A 23,824-nucleotide genomic window follows, 5' to 3' on the forward strand; every position below is an offset into this window, starting at 1 on the left:
CAGCCGTTATTCCTGGTATATCCACTAAAGCAAAAATCAGAAGCCTTTGCCATCTTCAAACATTTCATGTGTTTGTGATTAGCTAATCTCTCTAAAGAAAAAATAGCATTCTCTCTCTTGTATAATCATTTGTAAGTCAATCCGCTGAACGCGACCTAACCACTATCATTAATATAAAATCAGTGGACGTAGGGTTTGCTTCCTTAGCATCCGAACCACTTTAAACGTTGATCTCCATTGTTTTTACTCTCACTCTTTCATCCACGTGTGTCTTTTGGGCCAACTCAGCATTTCACATGTACGTTTGGTTGGTATCAAAATCACGCATCAACAAGTTTAAAACTCTATGATTAGTTGTATTGGTTCATCTGATAATCAAGTTAATCAAATTTAACATTCAGCAAGTAATAATACATTTGATATCGGAGACAGGAAAGAAATTTTGTAAAAAATCTGAGGATCAGAAGAATTTATTGCTAATAACAGCTTAAATTAATTAATCATGGTTCCTCCATGATTATAATTACAATTCATCTTCAAAAATAATGTACATCTACGCTTAAAAAAAAATTAATAAACTAATTTAATTGTATGCTACTGGTTTGTAATTTTCATGCCACAAAGAGCTGAAACAATTTTCCTCCGAAGAAACAACACTGTAAATCTGAGAATTATAATCACCCACATCTCCATATTCAACCATCAAATCCAACTCATTTTCACAATGGTCCACGAACCAGTTCATGTCATAACTTGGCGAGGATGGCACCGGCTCCATTTCTGCCCATTCAAACTCCATCGAAGCAGAGGAATTCTGACCATCCTCGTCGTCGCTGAGGCCAAGAAATTCAGGCTCCATAGCTAAATCATCGCCAGCTTCTAACATATTTGCATTAATCTCAGCTTCTAGAGATTGAATCACTCTATTTACTTGTTCATCGTTGTACTCTTCACCATATGACTCTTCTAGTAAACTCATCAGAAGGGCATTGTTGAATTTTGAGATTTCGACTCCATTGGAGTCATCTTCACCATTGATGATTGCCCACGTTTCAGCTACCATGGAAGCCATTTTTGCAAGATGAAAACTGATATTTCTGATCCGAAGAAAGCAGAAGAAAATGGGATAGATTTGAAAATGTAACACAATGAGTTGGAGAAGATCAAGTAGGGCTCATTTATAGGCAGCTTCTTGTGGTAGACCCTAATTTCAATAATGTGGTCATGTGCACCAAATATTTAAACAAATGAATTAAAATATATAACCATGACCATGTGCCAACCAAATAAGGAACAAGTAAACAACATTATAATAATAAAAATTAACCTTAAGATTTAATTAAACCTGTTCATTAAGAAAGGATAGTATAAAATCCACACTTGTCCAATAAGAAAAGCTTTAAAAGTTGGCAAAATCTTGTGCATGCATACATTATACCCCACATGAGAACATAAATTAGAAATATTCAGTGATGAATACTGATCTGCATATCATAATGTTTTAGATGAATATCAATTATGTTAATATAGAACAAAGACGTGTGGCTCCCAATAACATAATAGTATATAGAAACTGGTGCGATGAAGCACCCAACCGACAGTTTGGGGAGCACATGTGTTGGCACCACAAAATGTTGAGTGGAATTTGGATCTCAAAAATCTGTGAATGGGATGGTGATTGGTGAATGAACAAACAGGCAAACCCATGTGGAGTTTAATTTCTCCCGTAAACACCAAATCTTCATTGTATTATATATATTTGACCAATCAACCACTCATCCCACAGTTCTAATTCTTGATTCGTTAAACCAACGTTAATCAAACCACTCAAACTGTTTTTATAATATTTGAGAAGAGGATCATTAACTGTGAACTGTTTCTAAAGTTAGCCCGCCGGCTGTGTTGATTTGAGGATACCAATGGCCCCTTTTTTTTTTTTTTTGCCGCCACCACTACATATATATTCATCTATTATCTTTACATTTAATTAGTAGACTAAAGATCACAGTAGGTTAAGGGATTTCAATTGTTGAAATAAATGTCAAACACAAAAGTTTTAATGGGATAGTCTTTTATATTATTTTTTAAATCCAGTCTTCTATTAATCTCGATTACTGTCAAAGACAAATTTTACTATTTTTAACGCAGAAATTTTAATGAACTTTTTTTTATAACATTTATTGATAACTATTTTCTGGAATTGAAGTATGTATTTTAAATAATATTGGCATCCTCGAGAGAGACAAATATTTCAAGAATTCTACCATTAAACGCGATCAACATATATAATATGTTACGTAAATAAAATGCGTGTAGATTTGACAAATGAACACATTAGTTTGTTAACTCTATTAATTATGAGTGTGCTGATTACCTGTAATTTGATAAAAACAGTAGTGATCATATGGATTTTTATTATTTAGAAAGCCATTTGTTTGTACACGTAGGGAAAAAAAAATGAAGAATCCATGACAAGTTACAGTAGTTGGCATAACTTAAGTTTGAACTTAATCATTCAACGATAAGTAAATTAAATGAAAGCATTAGATTAAGTAAAGCAGAGGTTGGGTGCTAAACAAATCTCCACTTAATAAGTAATAATAACAGCTTTCCAGGTAATTAGCATATATATAATATATATATATATTATATAATTATATATTATATATATATATTGGCCCCAAATCAAAGTGCGATCAAAAGCAAAGATTTGGGAACAAAGTGGGAAAATCTTCAATCATCCAATACAAACTTAGTTAATGTGGAGTCATTATAAGTTTATAACTACTTGTTTGGTGGGATTATATATACTTATATATGTCTCATATTATTCAAGTATTTTAGTGGGCTAATCTGATCTTAATTATTGATAATCAGCTAGCCCACTAACTAAACCAGATTTATTAATTTAAAGTTATTGATCATTGATTCCATATTCTATGCGGTAATCTACTTTTATATCATATTGTTTGTTGTTTGTTTTATGAACTTGGATTAATCATGGATCTTTTCTTATCTATATTTTCCCGGATTTCAGAAGATTTTCCAACATGTTTGCAGGATTGCAATTTCGCAATACATAGCATAACTTGATCTAAGAAATCCAAATATTTTCTAATAAGGTCTATACAGTGCAAAGGTACGTGCATGTATAGCATGGCATAAGAAGTAACAGCTACTATCTCACCACGTACATTGGCAAATCGATAGTTACAACAGATACTATCAACTTGAGTCTGCAACTTGATTCTGCAAGTTGCCTTTGCAACTTGATTCTGTTACAACCAGATTACTGTTACAGCCGTTGCTAAAACTAATTCTGCAACTTGATGAATTCTGTTACACCGTTGTTGATTCTGATTTGCAACTTGATGAATTCTTGTTATAGTCGTTGCTAATTCTGCAACTTGATTACATATGTTTTAGCTTGATTAGTTACGATTTAGAACTTGTAAAATAAGCACTGCATGTATAGAAAATTGTAATTTTCTCTTTCAAAACCAGTTTATAAAAGATATTCTCAGCAAGTTTTCCTTGCTCTGTTTTTCTGTCAGTTTTTCGTTTCTTCTCTCTGGAAAGTTTTGCAACTTTCCTTTCATGATTCTAGGACTCTTCATGGTATCAGAGCCATTCAGTTTACATGGATAATCTTGAAGACTATCCAACTCCAAAAGCAAGGTTAAAATGGCAGATTGGAGAAATTAGTCCATAACGATGATCAGCTGAAGAACTTCAGCTTTCCAAGTTCCTTACCTAATGTTGTATCAAATTAGGAGAAAAGAACCACAACTACTAGAGATCCCAAGTACTACCAGCTCTGACGTCATTTCAGCTTGAAGGCTTTGTCAATGGTGAACGTCTCTGTCCTGAGCCTTTTATCTTGAGCAAAGATGACGAAACAGGAGACCAGGTGAGAAAAACTAACTCTGACTATTTTCTGTGGAAAAGGATTGATAATTCCTTATGAGCTGGTTATATTCCTCAATCTCTGAAACAATGTTTGGATATGTTGCAATATTCAAGCTCTTTTGAAATTTGGAAAATCTTAGAGAACCATTTCATTACCGAATCAAAAGCTAGAACAATGCATCTTAGGAACTTATTACAGAATACAAAGAAAGAATCCTTAAGTATCAATGAATTTGTGCTTAAATGAAGGATATGTTGATTCCCTTTCTGCAAGTGGAGTAATTTAACCACTGAAGAATTGATAGCCTATATTCTAGATGGTTAGGCTTTGAGTATGATGCTGTATCAGTACATTTATCAGCTAGAGGAGATGATTATCACTTTTTGGAGGGACAATTCTTGCTCCATAAACATGAGATTCGACTGGAGAGATACAATAGTGCACAAGTCTATATCATGAACTCAGCCTTAATAGCACAGAAACAGCCTTCTTATCATGTTGTCAATACAGGTCACTCACCATATATAAACACCACTCAACATCCTGCACCAATACCAGCATCATACATTCCCTCACCACAATATTATGTGTCTACATTACACCACGATCCACCACCAGCCTCAGACTTTAGCAACTCAAACAATACCTTCTTACCACACAATGCCTTAATGGTGCAAGACACAGAAGAATAAATCCAAATTCTGGCGAGGGAGAGGTAGAAACTTCTTCAACCAAAAATTTCTGTCAAGTTTGTGGGAAACCAGGCCACACGGCTATACAATGCTACCATAGACTTGACTTATCCTATAATGGTCCTCAAAACCAAAACCAACCTCAACACTCAATATCACCAAACCATTCAACAACAGTCCTTTTCACCCAATCAAACAGAATTTTAAACAGGCAAATCAAGTGTTTATTTGTAAAAAGATCATGGTCTACCAGTCAATCAAAGAAAACTCTTACACCCCAACCTAATCCATCATAACCACAGCAACATCAGCAACAAATCCCTCAGCATACAGGTCCAATGTCCTACTTTGCTCAGCCCATTTCATAGCTGATCCGCAATGGTACTGATTCTGGAGCCACCAGTCACATCAGCTCCAACACTCAATCTCTAGAGACCATTACACTTACATGGTCCAGAAAAACTGCAGGTTGGAATGGTCAGTGTCTCACTATCACCTATATTGGTAATCTTCATCTTTGTACATTATCATCTCGCATAAACTTCTAGTAAAAATGTGCTAGTTGTACCACAAATTACAAGAATCTGATTAGTATATCAAAACTAACTCAAGATATGCGTTAGTGTTGAGTTTCTTGCTAACCTGTGTGTTATAAAGGAAGGAAACGCAAACAGTTCTATTGGAAGGGAAACTAGCAATGGATTGTATCCGCTATCTTCATCTGCTACGCGTCTCAAAGCTTCATAAAAGATCAGCAGCACCTGTTTCTGATAAGTTTGTTTCAAGAATAAAGTCTCCAACTGATATGAAGTGCCTCTACAGTTGACAACTCAAGACCCCAAAATTTACATGTTTCGAATGTAGCTACTGCTATCAATAAACATGATTCAGTTGTATGGCATATGAGACTTGGCCACCCTCACTATAAAACTCTTCAAGAGTATTACATAATGCATTAAATAAAAGATTTTCTGTTCCAGAATCTGTGTTATACAATTGTTCAGCCTACAAATTTGGGAAGTTGCATCAGCAACCTTTCTCTCTGTCAACATCAGTCAGCACAAAGCCCTTGGAGTTAATTTTACTGACCTATGGGGACCATCACCCGTAGTTTCAAAGGAAGGATATAAGTATTACATTGCCTTCCTGATGATTTCAGCCGTTATTCCTGGGTATATCCACTAAAGCAAAAATCAGAAGCCTTTGCCATCTTCAAACAATTTCATGTGTTTGTGAAAAGACAGTTGAAAGTCAGTTAAAATGTATTCAGACTGATTGGGGGGGTGAGTTTGGTGTTTTCTACCTTATTAAACTCTCATGGCATTAAGTTCAGGCATCCATGCCCTATATGCACCAACAAATGGAAAAATTGAAAGAAAGCACCAACACCTTACAGAAATTGGTCGGACCTTACTGGCTAATCTCACTGCCATTTCAATTCTGGTGGCATGCCTTCCATACAGCAGTTTATCTAATAAATCGGTTACCAACTCCAACTCTTCAGTCCTTATCCCCGTTTGAGAAGTTGTTTCATCAGTCCCCTGATTATACCATGCTAAAAGTTTTTGGCTGTAGGTGTTTTCCCTACCTAAGACCATACAATAGTCACAAAATGGATTATCAAACAAAACCATGCATTTATTGGTTATAGTCTTCTCACAAGGGCTACTTATGTTTAAGTGAAACAGGCCGGGTCTACATCTCCCAGACATGTTGATTTTGATGAAACAACCTTTCCATCCAAGGATGTGCAATGTGTTACTTCTGCATCAAACAGCAACCAACTGAGATAGTAACCTGTAATGGCAACTTCCATGTGCACTACCAACTGATTTTTCACCACAAAAACTTGCAGCTCCACTATATCTACCGTTGATGCCGACTTACCAAAATCAGCAAGCATCCTTAGATGACAACTTGATAGCATCCTCTACCTCAACAAAATATCAAGTCAGACTCCAGATGAAAATGTCACTGAAAATATCCCAACCTCGGCAGAGCATCAGCCTCTAGGATTGTACAAAGTATGGATAATAAAAATCCTCATAATCCCTACAATCATCTAGAGGTTGAAATTCCTTTACCTCAAAATTCATCAACCTACAGCAGTTGAAAGCCAACTAACATCCTATGATAACCAGATCTCAACGCAAAACAAAGCTTTGGTTGCTGAAATTGTTGAGACATCTTCGCAACAATAGTCATGAACCTACAAATGTACATGCAGCCTTAAGCTCTCCAGAATGGTTTCAGCCATGAAACAAGAATTTGATGCACTGTAGAACAATAACACCTGGACGTTAGTTCCATATGAAAATCAAATGACTGGTGGATAATAAATGGGTATTTGTATTAAGTATAACATGGATGGTAGTGTTCCGGTACAAGGCACGGTTGGTGGCTAAGGGATTTCAGCAAACTCTTGGAATCAACTACTTTGAAACCTTTGCTCCAGTCATCAAGCCATGTACCATCAGAGTCATCCTTGCTTTGGTGTCCAATTCAACTGGAAAATAAAGCAAATTGACATCAACAACGCCTTCTTAAACGGTGATTCACTGAAGTTGTTTACAGACACAACCAGCTGGATTCATTGAACAAATAAGCCGCCCATGTCTGTAAGTTGAACAAAGCTTTGTATGGCCTTAACAGGCCCCTCGCGCCTGGTTTGAAAAGCTTAGAGGAGTACTGTTGAAAAAGGATTTTCAAAATTCTCCTCAGACAGCAGCTTGTTCATTCATTCATTCACAAAGGTTTGTTACTTGTTAGTATATGTGGATGACATTTAATTACGGGTAATGACTTTGATTATATTCAGCAGCTAGTCGTTGAATTACATAACACTTTTGCCTTGAAAGATTGGAGAATTAAGTTACTCTGGTTTTGAGTAGTGCGAACCAATGGGTATTCACCTAAATCAATCCAAGTATGCTGCTGATCTACTAAAAAAGGTTAGTATGTTTGATGCTAATGCTAGTTCAACTCCTAGCTGCAAACACTAAATTGATAAAGATGATAGTTTTTATTTGACAACCAGTCCTGTACAGAAGTGTTATTGGCAGTCTGCAATATTTGACAATGACATGACCAGATTTGGCATTGTTGTGAATAGATTAAGTCAGTTTTTGCAAAGTCCATCTATGTCCCATTGGGTTGCCTGTAAAAGAGTCCTCCGTTATATCAAAGGTACTCTTGATGTTGGTCTTCAGTTTCAGCTTTCCCAAAATCCAGTATTAGAAGGCTTTGCTGATGCAGATGTGGCCAATGATCTGAATGATAGAAAATCAACCAGCGGCTTCTGTATTTATCTCTTTGGCAATCTTGATCTGGGTATCTTGCAAACAAAAGGTGGTGGCTTTGAGTTCTACAGAAGCTGAATACATATCATACTCAAGCTCTACTCTAAACTTGTTTGGGTTCAGCAATTGTTGCAAGAATTAAAGATTTCTATTCCCAATCAATCAGTATTATGGTGTGATAAAAGGTGCAAACGCCTTGGCCGCAAATCCTGTATTTCATGCTCGGAAAAGCACATCGAAAGATGTGCATTACGTCGAGATGGTTCTCTCAAAGGATTAGCTGTCAGTACATAGCCAGTGAATTCCAGATTGCAGACATTCTTACAAAACCTCTGCCTACACGTTTTCAAATGTTGTGTGATAAACTACGCTGATCTCTCCATTCGTTTTCGGGAGAACACACAATAAATATCAACTGTCCTATGAGCTCAGGGAGGATAGTCTGTCTCCTACTTTCTTCTACAACGAGTTAACCCCTTTGAGTAATACCTCAGATCACAACTAAACTTGTAAGTCGTCTGTTCTTCAAACTTTCCCAGCTTACTGCTGCTCAGTTGAGGGAGGATATTACAATGCTAGTTTCTTAAACTTTCTCAGCTTACTGCTGCTTAATTGAGGGAGGATATTACAGTGCAAAGGTACGTGCATGTACAACATGGCATAAGAAGTAACAGCTACTCATTCACCACGTACATTGGCAAATCGATCAGTTACAATAGATACTATCAACTTGAGTCCGCAACTTGTTTCTGCAAGTTGCCTTTGCAACTGATTCTGTTACACACAGTTATTACGTTACAGCGTTGCTAAAAACTATGTAACTTGATGAATTCTGTTACAGCCGTGTTGATTCTGATTCTGCAACTTGATGAATTCTTGTTATAGTCGTTGCTAATTCTGCAACTTGATTACGTTATGTTTTAGCTTGATTTAGTTACGATTTAGAACTTGTATAAATAAGCACTGCATGTATAGAAAATTGTAACTTTTCTCTTTCAAAACCAGTTTATAAAAGAATATTTCTTCAGCAAGTTTTCCTTGCTCTGTTTTTCTGTAAGTTTTTCGTTTCTTCTTCTCTGGAAAGTTTTGCAACTTTCCTTTCACAATTCTAGGACTCTTTCAAGGTCAATAAGTAAAAAAAGAGATAATTACTTAATAAACGATATTTGGAGGACTGAATTAAAATAGGCTTATTGAAAATTAACCACATTTTAGGGGGCTTAAGTAATTAACCCAATTTTCAAGCACAAACTTATTAGCCACCATTTTTAATTTAATGCCAAAATACCCCAGTCTTTAAACTCCCTTACACTTAAGTAAAACCTTTACCTTTCTTCTTCACTTCTCAAACTATAAACAACATTCAATTTTTCGGAAAGTTTAAAAACGAAAGTATCTGTAACTTTATTACAGTAAGTTCATTAATCTAAGCAAGTATTGTTGTAATTTATGTAATGTGTGTTGTGGAGTTTGGTTGAAATTAGTGATGATTTGAAGTTTAATTGTTTTAATTATTTGTTGTGTTTTTTTCCATGCATTTTAGTTTTATGTAAACAATGAAAATATATTGGCCACAAAAGCACGATTTTGGATGCCTGTTTGTCACTTAGCATGAAATTTCTACTTAGCCAAGAGGATTACGTGAAGTGGATCATAGCACATAATATGATCCACTTCGTGTAATGGACCACGGTAAGTGATGTTTTCAACCTATTTTTTTTTTTTTTTTGTTTTTTTAATACTAATTTAGAAACATTAACATTGATACTACTATTGTATGTATTGTAGAAGCAATCAAAATGGAAAAGTTGGTCATCTTGGTTGGTTACGATGGTAATTGGAATGTCATGGTCGATAATACATGGAGTTACATAGGAGGTGAATAGAAATTGGATGAAGTGCCCGTTGGTGTGAATTATATAAGGACATAGATTATCGGAGATCTAGCATCAAAGTTGCTATAAAGCTTAAAACGTCAATCAATGGAATGATTATTGAGCTTAATGATGATAATGATGTTGCATGCTACGTAGCCTTTTGTCAGAAAAAGAATGATTTGGTCTCCATTTTCGTCACAGAGCTTCCATGTAATAGAAGACATCGGAGTCACCCTCCTCAAGTGGGTGTAAGTGGAGCATATAGATCAGCTCGTGGAAATAACCAATTCAGTGATGTATAAACACACTCAACATCCTGCACCAATACCAGCATCATACATTCCCCACCACAATATTATGTGTCTACATTACACCACGATCCACCACCAGCCTCGACTTTAGCAACTCAAACAATACCTTCTTACCACACAATGCCAATGGTGCAAGACACAAGAAGATAAAATCCAAATTCTGGACGAGGGAGAGGTAGAAACTTCTCAAACCAAAAATTTCTGTCAAGTTTGTGGGAAACCAGGCCACACGGTATACAATGCTACCATAGACTTGACTTATCCTATAATGGTTCAAAACCAAACCAACCTCAACAATCTCATATCACCAAACCATTCAACAACAGTCCTTTTCACCCAATCAAACAGAATTTTTAGAACAGGCAAATCAAGTGTTTTATTTGTAAAAAGATCATGGCTCTACCAGTCAATCAAAGAAACTCTTACACCACAACCTAATCCATCATAACCACAGCAACATCAGCAACAAATCCCTCAGCATACAGGTCCAATGTCCTACTTTGCTAGCCCATTTCAATAGTGATCCGCAATGGTACCTTGATTGGAGACCCAGTCACATCAGCTCCAACACTCAATCTCTAGAGACCATTCACTTACAATGGTCCAGAAAAACTGCAGGTTGGAAATGGTCAGTGTCTCACTATCACCTATATTGGTAATCTTCATCTTTGTACATTCATCTTCGCATAAACTTTAGTAAAATGTGCTAGTTGTACACAAAATACAAAGAATCTGATTAGTATATCAAAACTAACTCAAGATAATGCAGTTAGTGTTGAGTTTCTTGAACCTGTGTGTTATAAGGACAAGGAAACGCAAACAGTTATTGGAAGGGAAACTAGCAATGTTGTATCAGCTATCTTCATCTGCTACGCGTCTCAAAGCTTCCATAAAAGATCAGCAGCACCTGTTTCTGATAAGTTTGTTTCAAGAATAAAGTCTCCAATGTAAGAAGCTGCCTCTACAGTTGACAACTCAAGACCCCAAAATTTACATGTTCGATGTAGCTACTGCATTCAATAAACATGATTCAGTGTATGGCATATGAGACTTGGCCACCCTCACTATAAAACTCTTCAAGCAGTATTACATAATGCATTAAATAAAAGATTTTCTGTTCCGAATCTGTGTTATACAATTGTTCACTACAAATTTGGGAAGTTGCATCAGCAACCTTTCTCTCTGTCAAACTCAGTCAGCACAAAGCCCTTGGAGTTAATTTTACTGACCTATGGGGACCATCACCCGTAGTTTTAAAGGAAGGATATAAGTATTACATTGCCTTCCTTGTGATTTCACGCGTTATTCCTGGGTATATCCACTAAAGCAAAAATCAGAAGCCTTTGCCCTCTTCAACAATTTCATGTGTTTGTGAAAGAAAGCTTGAAAGTCAGTTAAAATGTATTCAGACTGATGGGGGGGTGAGTTTCGGTGTTTTCTACCTTATTTAAACTCTCATGGCATTAAGTTCAGGCATCCATGCCTCATAGCACCAACAAAATGGAAAAATTGAAGAAGCACCAACACATACAGAAATTGGTCGGACCTTACTGGCCTAATCCTCACTGCCATTCAATTCGGTGGCATGCCTTCCATACAGCAGTTATCTATAAATCGGTTACCAACTCCAACTCTTCACTTATCCCCGTTTGAGAAGTTGTTCATCAGTCCCCTGATTATACCATGCTAAAAGTTTTTGGCTGTAGGTGTTTTCCTACCTAAGACCATACAATAGTCACAAAAATGGATTATCAAACAAAACCAGCATCTTTATTGGTTATAGCTCTTCTCACAAGGGCTACTTATGTTTAAGTGAAACAGGCGGGTCTACATCTCCAGACAGTTGATTTTGATGAAACAACCTTTCCATCCAAGGATGTGCAATGTGTATTCTTGCACACACAGCAACCAACGAGATAGTAACCTGTAATTGGCAACTTCCATGTGCACACCAACTGATTTTTCACCACAAAAACTTGCAGCTCCACTCATATTACCGTTGATGGATTACCAATCAGCAACTGCATCACGATGACAACTTGATAGCATCCTCTACCTCAACAAAATATCAAAGTCAGACTCCAGATGAAAATGTCACTAAAATATCCCAACCTCGGCAGAGCATCAGCCTCTAGGATTGTACAAAGTTATGGATAATAAAAATATCCTCATCAATCCCTACAATTCATCTAGAGGTTGAAATTCTTTACCTCAAAATTCATCAACCTTACAGCAGTTGAAAGCCAACTAACATCCTATGATAAACGAATCTCAACGCAAAACAAATGCTTGGTGCTGAAATTGTTGAGACATCTTCTGCAACAATAGCTCATGAACCTACAAATGTACATGCAGCCTTAAGCTCTCCAGAAAGGTTTTCAGCCATGAAACAAGAATTTGATGCACTGGAGAACAATAAACACCTGGACGTTAGTTCCATATGAAAATCAAATGACTTTGGTGGATAATAAATGGGTATTTGTATTAAGTATAACATGGATGGTAGTGTTTCCAGGTACAAGGCACGGTGGTGGCTAAGGGATTTCAGAAACTTTGGAATCAACTACTTTGAAACCTTTGCTCCAGTCATCAAGCCATGTACCCTCAGAGTCATCCTTGCTTTGGCTGTCCAATTCAACTGGAAAATAAAGCAAATTGACCTCAACAACGCCTTCTTAAACGGTGATCTCACTGAAGTTGTTTACATGACACAACCAGCTGGATTCATTGACACAAATAAGCCTGCCCATGGTCTGTAAGTTGAACAAAGCTTTGTATGGCCTTAAGCAGGCCCCTCGCGCCTGGTTGAAAAGCTTAGAGGAGTACTGTTGAAAAAGGATTTTCAAAATTCTTCCTCAGACAGCAGCTTGTTCATTCATCATTCATTCACAAAGGTTGTTTCTGTTAGTATATGGATGACATTCTAATTACGGGTAATGACTTTGAATATTCAGCAGTAGTCGTTGAATTACAAACACTTTTGCCTTGAAAGATTTGGGAGAATTAAGTTACTTCCTTGGTTTTGAAGTAGTGCGAACCAATGCCGGTATTCACCTAAATCAATCCAGTATGTCCTGATCTACTAAAAAAGGTTAGTATGTTTGTGCTAATGCTAGTTCAACTCCTATAGCGCAAACACAAATTGATTAAAGATGATAGTGTCTTATTTGACAACCCAGTCCTGTACAGAAGTGTTATTGGCAGTCTGCAATATTTGACAATGACATGACCAGATTTGGCATTTGTTGTGAATAGATAGTCAGGTTTGCAAAGTCCATCTATGTCCCATTGGGTTGCCTGTAAAAGAGTCCTCGTTATATCAAAGGTACTCTTGATGTTGGTCTTCAGTTTCAGCTTTCCAAAATCCAGTATTAGAAGGCTTGCTGATGCAGATTGGGCCAATGATCTATGATAGAAAATCAACCACGGCTTCTGTATTTATTCTTTGGCAATCTTATTAGCTGGGTATCTTGCAAACAAAAGGTGGTGGCTTTGAGTTCTACAGAAGCTGAATACATATCACTTACTCAAGCCTCTACTAAACTGTTTGGGTCAGCAATTGTTGCAAGAATTAAAGATCTATTCCCAATCAATCAGTATTATGGTTTGATAATAAGAGTGCAAACGTTGGCCGCAAATCCTGTTTTTCATGCTCGGACTAAGCACATGAAATGATGTGCATACGTCCGAGCTTGGTTCTCTCAAAGAGATTAGCTGTTCAGTACATAGCACGTGAATTCCAGATTGCAGACATTCTTACAAAACCTCTGCCTATCACACGTTTTCAAATGTTGTGTGATAAACTACGTGATCTCTCTCATTCGTTTTCGGGAGAACACACAATCAAATATCAACTGTCCTATGAGCTTCAGGGAGGATAGTCTGTCTCCTACTTCTTCACAACGAGTTAAACCCTTTGAGTAATACCTCAGTCACAACAAACTTGTAAGTCGTGTTCTTCAAACTTTCCCAGCTTACGCTGCTCAGTTTGAGGAGGATATTACAATGCTAGTTTCTTCAAACTTCTCAGCTTACTGCTGTTCTATTGAGGGAGGATATTACAGTGCAAAGGTAGCTGCAGTACAACATGGCATAAGAAGTAAAAGTACTCATCTCACCCCGTACATTGGCAACGATCAGTTACAATAGATACTATCAACTTGAGTCGCAACTTGTTTCTGCAAGTTGCCTTTGCAACTTGATTCGTTACAAACCAGATTACTGTTACAGGTTGCTAAAACTAATTCTGTAACTTGATGAATTCTGTACAGCCGTTGTTGATTCTGATTCTGCAACTTGATGAATTCTTGTTATAGTCGTTGCTAATTCTGCAACTTGATTACGTTATGTTTTAGCTTGATTTAGTTACGATTTAGAACTTGTATAAATAAGCAACTGCATTTACATTTAATTAGTAGACATAAAGATCACAGTAGGTTAAGGGATTTCAATTGTTGAAATAAATGTCAAACACAAAAGTTTTAAGTGGGATAGTCTTTTATATTTATTTTTTAAATCCAGTCTTCTTATTAATCTCGATTACTGTCAAAGACAAATTTTACTATTTTTAACGCAAGAAATTTTAAATGAACTTTTTTTTTTAATAACATTTATTGATAACGATTTTCTGGAATTGAAGTATGTATTTTAAATAATATTGGCATATCCTCGAGAGAGACAAATATTTCAAGAATTTCTACCATTTAAACGCGATCAACATATATAATATGTTACGATAAAGAAAATGCTGTAGATTTGACAAATGAACACAATTAGTTTGTTAACTATATTAATTATGAGTGTGCTGATTACCTGTAATTTGATAAAAAACAGTAGTTGATCATATGGATTTTATTTATTTAGAAAGCCATTTGTTTGTACACGTAGGGAAAAAACAAATGAAGAAATCCATGACAAGTTACAGTAGTTGGCAATAACTTAAGTTTGAACTTAATCATTCAACGATAAGTAAATTAAATGAAAGCATTAGATTAAGTAAAGTAGAGGTTGGGTGCTCAAACAAATCTCCACTTAATAAGTAATAATAAACAGCTTACCAGGTAATTTGCAATATATATATACATATGTATTGGCCCCAAATCAAAGTACGATCAAAAGCAAAGATTTGGGAACAAAGTGGGAAAATCTTCAATCATCCAATACAAACTTAGTTACATGTGGAGTCATTATAAGTTTATAACTACTTGTTTGGTGGGATTTATATATACTTTATATATGTCTCAATATTATTCAAGTATTTTTAGTGGGCTAATCTGATCTTTAATTATTGATAATCAGCTAGCCCACTAACTAAACCAGATTTATTTTTAATATAAAGTTATTGATCATTGATTCCAATATTCTATGCGGTAATCTACTTTTATATCACTATTGTTTGTTTGTTTGTTTTATGAACTTGGATTAATCATGGATCTTTTCTTATTCTATATTTTCCCGGATTTTCAGAAGATTTTTCCAACATGTTTGCAGGATTGCAATTTCGCAATACATAGCATAACTTGATCTAAGAAATCCAAATATTTTCTAATAAGGTCTATTACAGTGCAAAGGTACGTGCATGTATAGCATGGCATAAGAAGTAACAGCTACTCATCTCACCACGTACATTGGCAAATCGATCAGTTACAACAGATACTATCAACTTGAGTCTACAACTTGATTCTGCAAGTTGCCTTTGCAACTTGATTCTGTTACAACCAGATTACTGTTACAGCCGTTGCTAAAACTAATTCTGCAACTTGATGAATTCTGTTACAGCCGTTGTTGATTCTGATTTTGCAACTTGATGAATTCTTGTTATAGTCGTTGCTAATTCTGCAACTTGATTACATTATGTTTTAGCTTGATTTAGTTACGATTTAGAACTTGTATAAATAAGCACTGCATGTATAGAAAATTGTAACTTTTCTCTTTCAAAACCAGTTTATAAAAGAATATTTCTTCAGCAAGTTTTCCTTGCTCTGTTTTTCTGTCAGTTTTTCGTTTCTTCTTCTCTGGAAAGTTTTGCAACTTTCCTTTCATGATTCTAGGACTCTTTCATGGTATCAGAGCCATTCAGTTTACATGGATAATCTTGAAGACTTATCCAACTCCAAAAGCAAGGTTAAAATGGCAGATTTGGAGAAATTAGTCCATAACGATGATCAGCTGAAGAACTTCAGCTTTCCAAGTTCCTTACCTAATGTTGCTGTCAAATTAGGAGAAAAGAACCACAACTACTAGAGATCCCAAGTACTACCAGCTCTGACGTCATTTCAGCTTGAAGGCTTTGTCAATGGTGAACGACTCTGTCCTGAGCCTTTTATCTTAAGCAAAGATGACGAAACAGGAGACCAGGTGAGAAAAACTAACTCTGACTATTTTCTGTGGAAAAGGATTGATCAATTCCTTATGAGCTGGTTATATTCCTCAATCTCTAAAACAATGTTTGGATATGTTGCAAAATATTCAAGCTCTTTTGAAATTTGGAAAATCTTAGAGAACCATTTCATTACCGAATCAAAAGCTAGAACAATGCATCTTAGGAACTTATTACAGAATACAAAGAAAGAATCCTTAAGTATCAATGAATTTGTGCTTAAAATGAAAGGATATGTTGATTCCCTTTCTGCAAGTGGAGTAATCTTAACCACTGAAGAATTGATAGCCTATATTCTAGATGGATTAGGCTTTGAGTATGATGCTGTATCAGTACATTTATCAGCTAGAGGAGATGATATCACTTTTTAGGAGGCACAATTCTTGCTCCATAAACATGAGATTCGACTGGAGAGATACAATAGTGCACATAGTCTATATCATGATAACTCAGCCTTAATAGAACAGAAACAGCCTTCTCCTTATCATGTTGTCAATACAGGTCACTCACCATATATAAACACCACTCAACATCCTGCACCAATACCAGCATCATACATTCCCTCACCACAATATTATGTGTCTACATTACACCACGATCCACCACCAGCCTCAGACTTTAGCAACTCAAACAATACCTACTTACCACATAATGCCTTAATGGTGCAAGATACAAGAAGAATAAATCCAAATTCTGGACGAGGGAGAGGTAGAAACTTCTTCAAACCAAAAATTTTCTGTCAAGTTTGTGGGAAACCAGGCCACACGGCTATACAATGCTACCATAGACTTGACTTATCCTATAATGGTCCTCAAAACCAAAACCAACCTCAACAATCTCAATATCACCAAACCATTCAACAACAGTCCTTTTCACCCAATCAAACAGAATTTTTAGAACAGGCAAATCAAGTGTTTTATTTGTAAAAAGATCATGGCTCTACCAGTCAATCAAAAGAAACTCTTACACCACAACCTAATCCATCATAACCACAGCAACATCAGCAACAAATCCCTCAGCATACAGGTCCAATGTCCTACTTTGCTCAGCCCATTTCAATAGCTGATCCGCAATGGTACCTTGATTCTGGAGCCACCAGTCACATCAGCTCCAACACTCAATCTCTAGAGACCATTACACCTTACAATGGTCCAGAAAAACTGCAGGTTGGAAATGGTCAGTGTCTCACTATCACCTATATTGGTAATCTTCATCTTTGTACATTATCATATTCGCATAAACTTCTAGTTAAAAATGTGCAAGTTGTACCACAAATTACAAAGAATCTGATTAGTATATCAAAACTAACTCAAGATAATGCAGTTAGTGTTGAGTTTCTTGCTAACCTATGTGTTATAAAGGACAAGGAAACGCAAACAGTTCTATTGGAAGGGAAACTTAGCAATGGATTGTATCAGCTATCTTCATCTGCTACGCTGTCTCAAAGCTTCCATAAAAGATCAGCAGCACCTGTTTCTGATAAGTTTGTTTCAAAAATAAAGTCTCCAACTGATATAGAAGTTGCCTCCACAGTTGACAACTCAAGACCCCAAAATTTACATGTTTCGAATGTAGCTACTGCTATCAATAAACATGATTCAGTTGTATGGCATATGAGACTTGGCCACCCTCACTATAAAACTCTTCAAGCAGTATTACATAATGCATTAAATAAAAGATTTTCTGTTCCAGAATCTGTGTTATACAATTGTTCAGCCTGCAAATTTGGGAAGTTGCATCAGCAACCTTTCTCTCTGTCAGCATCAGTCAGCACAAAGCCCTTGGAGTTAATTTTTGCTGACCTATGGGGACCATCACCCGTAGTTTCAAAGGAAGGATATAAGTATTATATTGCATTCCTTGATGATTTCAGCCGTTATTCTTGGGTATATCCACTAAAGCAAAAATCAGAAGCCTTTGCCATCTTCAAACAATTTCATGTGTTTGTGGAAAGACAGCTTGAAAGTCAGTTAAAATGTATTCAGACTGATTGGGGAGGTGAGTTTCGGTGTTTTCTACCTTATTTAAACTCTCATGGCATTAAGTTCAGGCATCCATGCCCTCATATCCACCAACAAAATGGCAAAATTGAAAGAAAGCACCGACACATTACAGAAATTGGTCTGACCTTACTGGCCCAATCCTCACTGCCATTTCAATTCTAGTGGCATGCCTTCCATACAACAGTTCATCTAATAAACAGATTACCAACTCCAACTCTTCAGTCCTTATCACCATTTGAGAAGTTGTTTCATCAATCCCCTGATTATACCATGCTAAAGGTTTTTGGCTGTAGGTGTTTTCCCTACTTAAGACCATACAACAGTCACAAAATGGACTATCATACAAAACCATGCATCTTTATTGGTTATAGCTCTTCTCACAAGGGCTACTTATGTTTAAGTGAAACAGGCAGGGTCTACATCTCCAGACATGTTGATTTTGATGAAACAAACTTTCCATCCCAGGATGTGCAACGTGTTACTTCTGCATCACAACAGCAACCAACTGAGACAGTAACCTATAATTGGCAACTTCCATGTGCACTACCAACTGACTTTTCACCACAAAAACTTGCAGCTCCACTCACATCTACCGTTGATGCCAACTTATCAAAATCAGCAACTGCATCCTTACATGACAACTTGATAGCATCCTCTACTTCAGCACAATATCAAAGTCAGACTCCAGATGAAAATGTCACTGAAAATATCCCAACCTCGGCAAAGCATCAGCCTCTAGGATTGTACAAAGTTATGGATAATAAAATATCCTCATAAATCCCTACAATTCATCTAGAGGTTGAACTTCCTTTATCTCAAAATTCATCAACCTTACAGCAATCGAAAGCCAACAAACATCATATGATAACCAGATCTCAACGTCAAACAAATGCTTTGGTTGCTGAGATTGCCGAGACATCTTCTGCAACAATAGTTCATGAACCTACAAATGTACATGCAGCCTTAAGCTCTCCAGAATGGTTTTCAGCAATGAAACAAGAATTTGACGCACTGCAGAACAATAACACCTGGACGTTAGTTCCATATGAAAATCAAATGACTCTGGTGGATAACAAATGGGTATTTCGTATTAAGTATAACATGGATGGTAGTGTTTCCAGGTACAAGGCACGGTTGGTGGCCAAGGGGTTTCAGCAAACTCCTGGAATCAACTACTTTGAAACCTTTGCTCAAGTAATCAAGCCATGTACCATCAGAATCATCCTTGCTTTGGCTGTCCAATTCAACTGGAAAATAAAGCAAATTGACATCAACAACGCCTTCTTAAACGGTGATCTCACTGAAGTTGTTTACATGACACAACCAGCTGGATTTATCGACACAAATAAGCCTACCCATGTCTGTAAGTTGAACAAAGCTTTGTATGGCCTTAAGCAGGCCCCTCGCGCCTGGTTTGAAAAGCTTAGAGGAGTACTGCTGGAAAAGGATTTTCAGAATTCTTCCTCAGACAGCAGCTTGTTCATTCATCATTCATCATTCATTCACAAAGGTTGTTTACTTGTTAGTATATGTGGATGACATTCTAATTACGGGTAATGACTTTGATTATATTCAGCAGTTAGTCGTTGAATTACATAACACTTTTGCCTTGAAAGATTTGGGAGAATTAAGTTACTTTCTTGGCTTTGAAGTAGTGCGAACCAATGCCGGGATTCACCTAAATCAATCCAAGTATGCTACTGATCTACTAAAAAAGGTTAGTATGTTTGATGCTAATGCTAGTTCAACTCCTATAGCTGCAAACACTAAATTGATTAAAGATGATAGTGTCTTATTTGACAACCCAGTCCTGTATAGAAGTATTATTGGCGGTCTGCAATATTTGACAATGACACGACTGGATTTGGCATTTGTTGTGAATAGATTAAGTCAGTTTCTGCAAAATCCATCTATGTCCCATTGGGTTGCCTGTAAAAGAGTCCTCCGTTATGTCAAAGGTACTCTTGATGTTGGTCTTCAGTTTCAGCTTTCCCAAAATCCAGTATTAGAAGGCTTTGCTGATGCAGATTGGGCCAATGATCTGAATGATAGAAAATCAACTAGCGGCTTCTGTATTTGTCTCTTTGGCAATCTTATTAGCTGGGTATCTCGCAAACAAAAGGTGGTGGCTTTGAGTTCTACAGAAGCTGAATACAGATCACTTACTCAAGCCTCTACTGAACTTGTTTGGGTTCAGCAATTGTTGCAAGAGTTAAAGATTTCTGTTCCCAATCAATCAGTATTATGGTGTGATAATAAGAGTGCAAACGCCTTGGCCGCAAATCTTGTATTTCATGCTCGGACCAAGCACATCGAAATTGATGTGCATTACGTCCGAGACTTGGTTCTCTCAAAGAAATTAGCTGTTCAGTACATAGCCAGTGAATTCCAGATTGCAGACATTCTTACAAAACCTCTGCCTATCACACGTTTTCAAATGTTGAGTGATAAACTACGCTTGATCTCTCTCATTCGTTTTAGAGAGAACACACAATCAAATATCAACTGTCCTATGAGCTTCAGGGAGGATAGTCTATCTCCTACTTTCTTCTACAACGAGTTAACCCCTTTGAGTAATACATCAGATCATAACTAAACTTGTAAGTCGTCTGTTCTTCAAACTTTCCCAGCTTACTGCTGCTCAGTTTGAGGGAGGATATTACAGTGCTAGTTTCTTCAAACTTTCCCAGCTTACTGCTATTCAGTTTGAGGGAGGATGTTACAGTGCAAAAGTACGTGCATGTACAGCATGGCATAAGAAGTAATAGCTACTCATCTCACCACGTACATTGGCAAACCGATCAGTTACAACAGATACTATCAACTTGAGTCTGCAACTTGATTATGCAAGTTGCCTTTGCAAAACTGATTCTGTTACAACCAGATTACTGTTACAGCCGCTGCTAAAACTAATTCTGCAACTTGATGAATTCTGTTACAGTCGTTGCTAATTCTGCAACTTGATTACGTTATGTTTTAGCTTGATTTAGTTACGATCTAGATCTTGTATAAATAAGCACTGCATATATATCAAATGGTAACTTTTCTCTTTTGAAATCAGTTAATAAAAGAATATTTCTTCAGCAAGTTTTCCTTGCTCTGTTTTTCTGTCAGTTTTTCGTTTCTTCTTCTCTGGAAAGTTTTGCAACTTTCCTTTCACGATTCTAGGACTCTTTCACACAGCCATGCAACATTCTGAATTGACAGAAATTGTTTGGTGTCATACTGTCATATGATGAAGATTGCCCAAACATTTCTGAACGTTAGGATCTCGGGAAGGGAAAGGCGCAATTGGGTGGTGGGGCCACCACCAAACTAGACTTTTTGTTCAAGTGGCTGCACCAACGACACTCAATCTCGTGGCATTGGCTCTAGAGAAGGCAGGAACGACAAACAAGATGGCAATGAATACTCTTCATTTTTGGATATAAAAACTGAAATTTTGATTAGCTTGAGTAGAGTAAAGTTTGATATTGGTGTTCTTGAGATTGTATAGAGAAAATTAAAGAAGGTCAGATCAAGTTTTATTTTTTGAATTCAATGTTAATTATCTGCTATTTGACTTTTTGTTATCCACCACTAGTTTAGTTCATATTTTCCCTTGATGAACTTGCAAAGATAAAATCAAATTTTAAAATTTTATTTGATCGATGTACTAGCAAAGATGACGGTTGTTATGCCTCAAAAGTCATGCTTATGTCAGCCTAATAAATGTCTTTTTGTACTAGCTGTCAAGCCCATATTTGCTCAAAGATATTCATACTAACGTTATCTCATTTCAAGAGATGAATGGACGAGAACCTTCCATGTGTCAAAACAACTTGTAAAACACTCATTACATTGAGCTCAAAGGTGTATAAATCGGCACTTCTTTTCCCGAAAAGGGAGGCTAGGCATATGAAAGCTAAAGCATAGATTTAAGCTCAATTCTTTTTCTCTGTAAACACTGTATTTCTTCATCTTTGTATGCCTTATGGGCAATATCATAGAAATAGTCAGGAATCAATAAAATAACAGTGGATGTAGGAGTACTTGTTTGAGCATCCGAACCACTATAAAAATCTCTCTTGTTAGCCTATTATTTATGTTTTCTGCAACATATATTATCTCAGCTCCATATTCAAATCTCATGGATCCATCATGTGCAATTTCTAAAGCTCTCTTAGCACTTTGCACGTGCGAGTCATTGGCATCCAAAATCAAGCGTCAACTGTTTGGTGGCCCATGCAGGTCTCAAACCTGTGTCCAAGTTCTCTGATGGCGTGGTCAAATCTCAAACCTGCGTCAGAATTCTCCAATCGCGTGGCTAGATCACAGATCGCACACGTTAGAATTCTCTAATCGCAGGGCCAGATCGCACGCACTAGAGTTCTTCAATCGCGTGGCCAGGTCACAGATCGCACGCATTAGAATTCTCCAATCGTGTGGCCAGATTGCAGATCGCACGTGTCAGAATTCTACAATTGCGTGGCCATATCATAGATCGCATGCATCAGAGTTCTCCGATCGAGTGGCCAGATCGTAGATCGTACGCCTATGTTGTCCTGACCCTTGGTCTCAAATCGCTGATCTTTAGCTTCAAATCCCATGTTCAGATCACTGATCACACGTTGAGATCGCTGATCTCTTGACCTCTCAGGTCGAGCTCGTTATGACCTCTCAGGTCAAGCTCGTTATGACCTCTCAGGTCGAGCTCGTTATGACCTCTCAGGTCGAGTTCGTTATAACCTTTCAAGTAAAGCTCGTTATAACATTCCAGGTAGAGCTTGTTATGCTCTGAGCTTGAGCTCGCTATGCTCAGGTAGAGCTTGTTATGACCTTTCAGGTCGAGCTCATTATAAACTTTCAGGTAGAGCTCGTTATGATCTTTTAGGTCGAGCTCGTTATGCTCTAAGGTCGAGCTCGTTATGCCCTGAGGTTGAGCTCGTTATGCTCAAGTAGAGCTCGTTATGACCTTTCAAGTAGAGCTCGTTACGACCTTTAAAGTCGAGCTCGTTGTGCTTTGAGGTCGAGCTCGTTGTGCTCAGGTAGAGCTCGTTATGACCTTTCAGGTCGAGCTCGTTATGCTTTCAAGTCGAGCTCCTAACAGATCGCGATTAGCTACTAACTCTCAGCAGTTGATCATGCCAGGAATAGTTCGAGACTGCAGCCTATAGTGCAACAACCATTCAGATCAAAGACTTGAGTTTCTGAAGCACGATTACGCACTCCAAAAACTGGGGGGCTTCTGTTATGCCTCAAAAGTCACACTTATGTCAACCCAATAAATGTCTTTTTGTACTAGCAGCCAAGCCCATATCTGCTCATAGATATTCATACCAACCCTATCTCATTTCAAGAGATGAATGGACGA

At 37.1% G+C, this 23,824-nt stretch overlaps 2 protein-coding genes across 2 annotated transcripts; one reads left to right on the forward strand and one right to left on the reverse strand.

The window, feature by feature from the left end:
- Nucleotides 1–583: 583 nt before the first annotated feature.
- LOC116108185 lies at nucleotides 584–1,072 on the reverse strand. Its single transcript, XM_031394455.1, has one exon. The coding sequence runs from the start codon at nucleotides 1,070–1,072 to the stop codon at nucleotides 584–586; it is 489 nt and encodes a 162-aa protein (XP_031250315.1).
- A 5,893-nt stretch (nucleotides 1,073–6,965) lies between these two features.
- LOC116108186 lies at nucleotides 6,966–7,979 on the forward strand. Its single transcript, XM_031394456.1, has 3 exons — nucleotides 6,966–6,995; nucleotides 7,255–7,355; nucleotides 7,640–7,979. The coding sequence occupies exons 1-3, from the start codon at nucleotides 6,966–6,968 to the stop codon at nucleotides 7,977–7,979; spliced, it is 471 nt and encodes a 156-aa protein (XP_031250316.1).
- The last annotated feature ends 15,845 nt before the right edge of the window (nucleotides 7,980–23,824 follow it).

The sequence above is a fragment of the Pistacia vera genome, unplaced genomic scaffold, assembly GCF_008641045.1.
Source record: "Pistacia vera cultivar Batoury unplaced genomic scaffold, PisVer_v2 Contig557, whole genome shotgun sequence".
Classification (NCBI taxonomy): Eukaryota; Viridiplantae; Streptophyta; class Magnoliopsida; order Sapindales; family Anacardiaceae; genus Pistacia; species Pistacia vera.

Bases quoted from the DNA above. Each gene is read 5' to 3' on its own strand.
- LOC116108185 (XM_031394455.1), bottom strand. From the start codon at position 1,072: ATGGCTTCCATGGTAGCTGAAACGTGGGCAATCATCAATGGTGAAGAT.
- LOC116108186 (XM_031394456.1), top strand. From the start codon at position 6,966: ATGGATGGTAGTGTTCCGGTACAAGGCACG. The intron at 6,996-7,254 runs GTTGGTGGCTAA...TGGCCTTAACAG, and splicing joins GTGTTCCGGTACAAGGCACG to GCCCCTCGCGCCTGGTTTGA. The intron at 7,356-7,639 runs GTTTGTTACTTG...TTTGACAACCAG, and splicing joins TCATTCATTCATTCACAAAG to TCCTGTACAGAAGTGTTATT.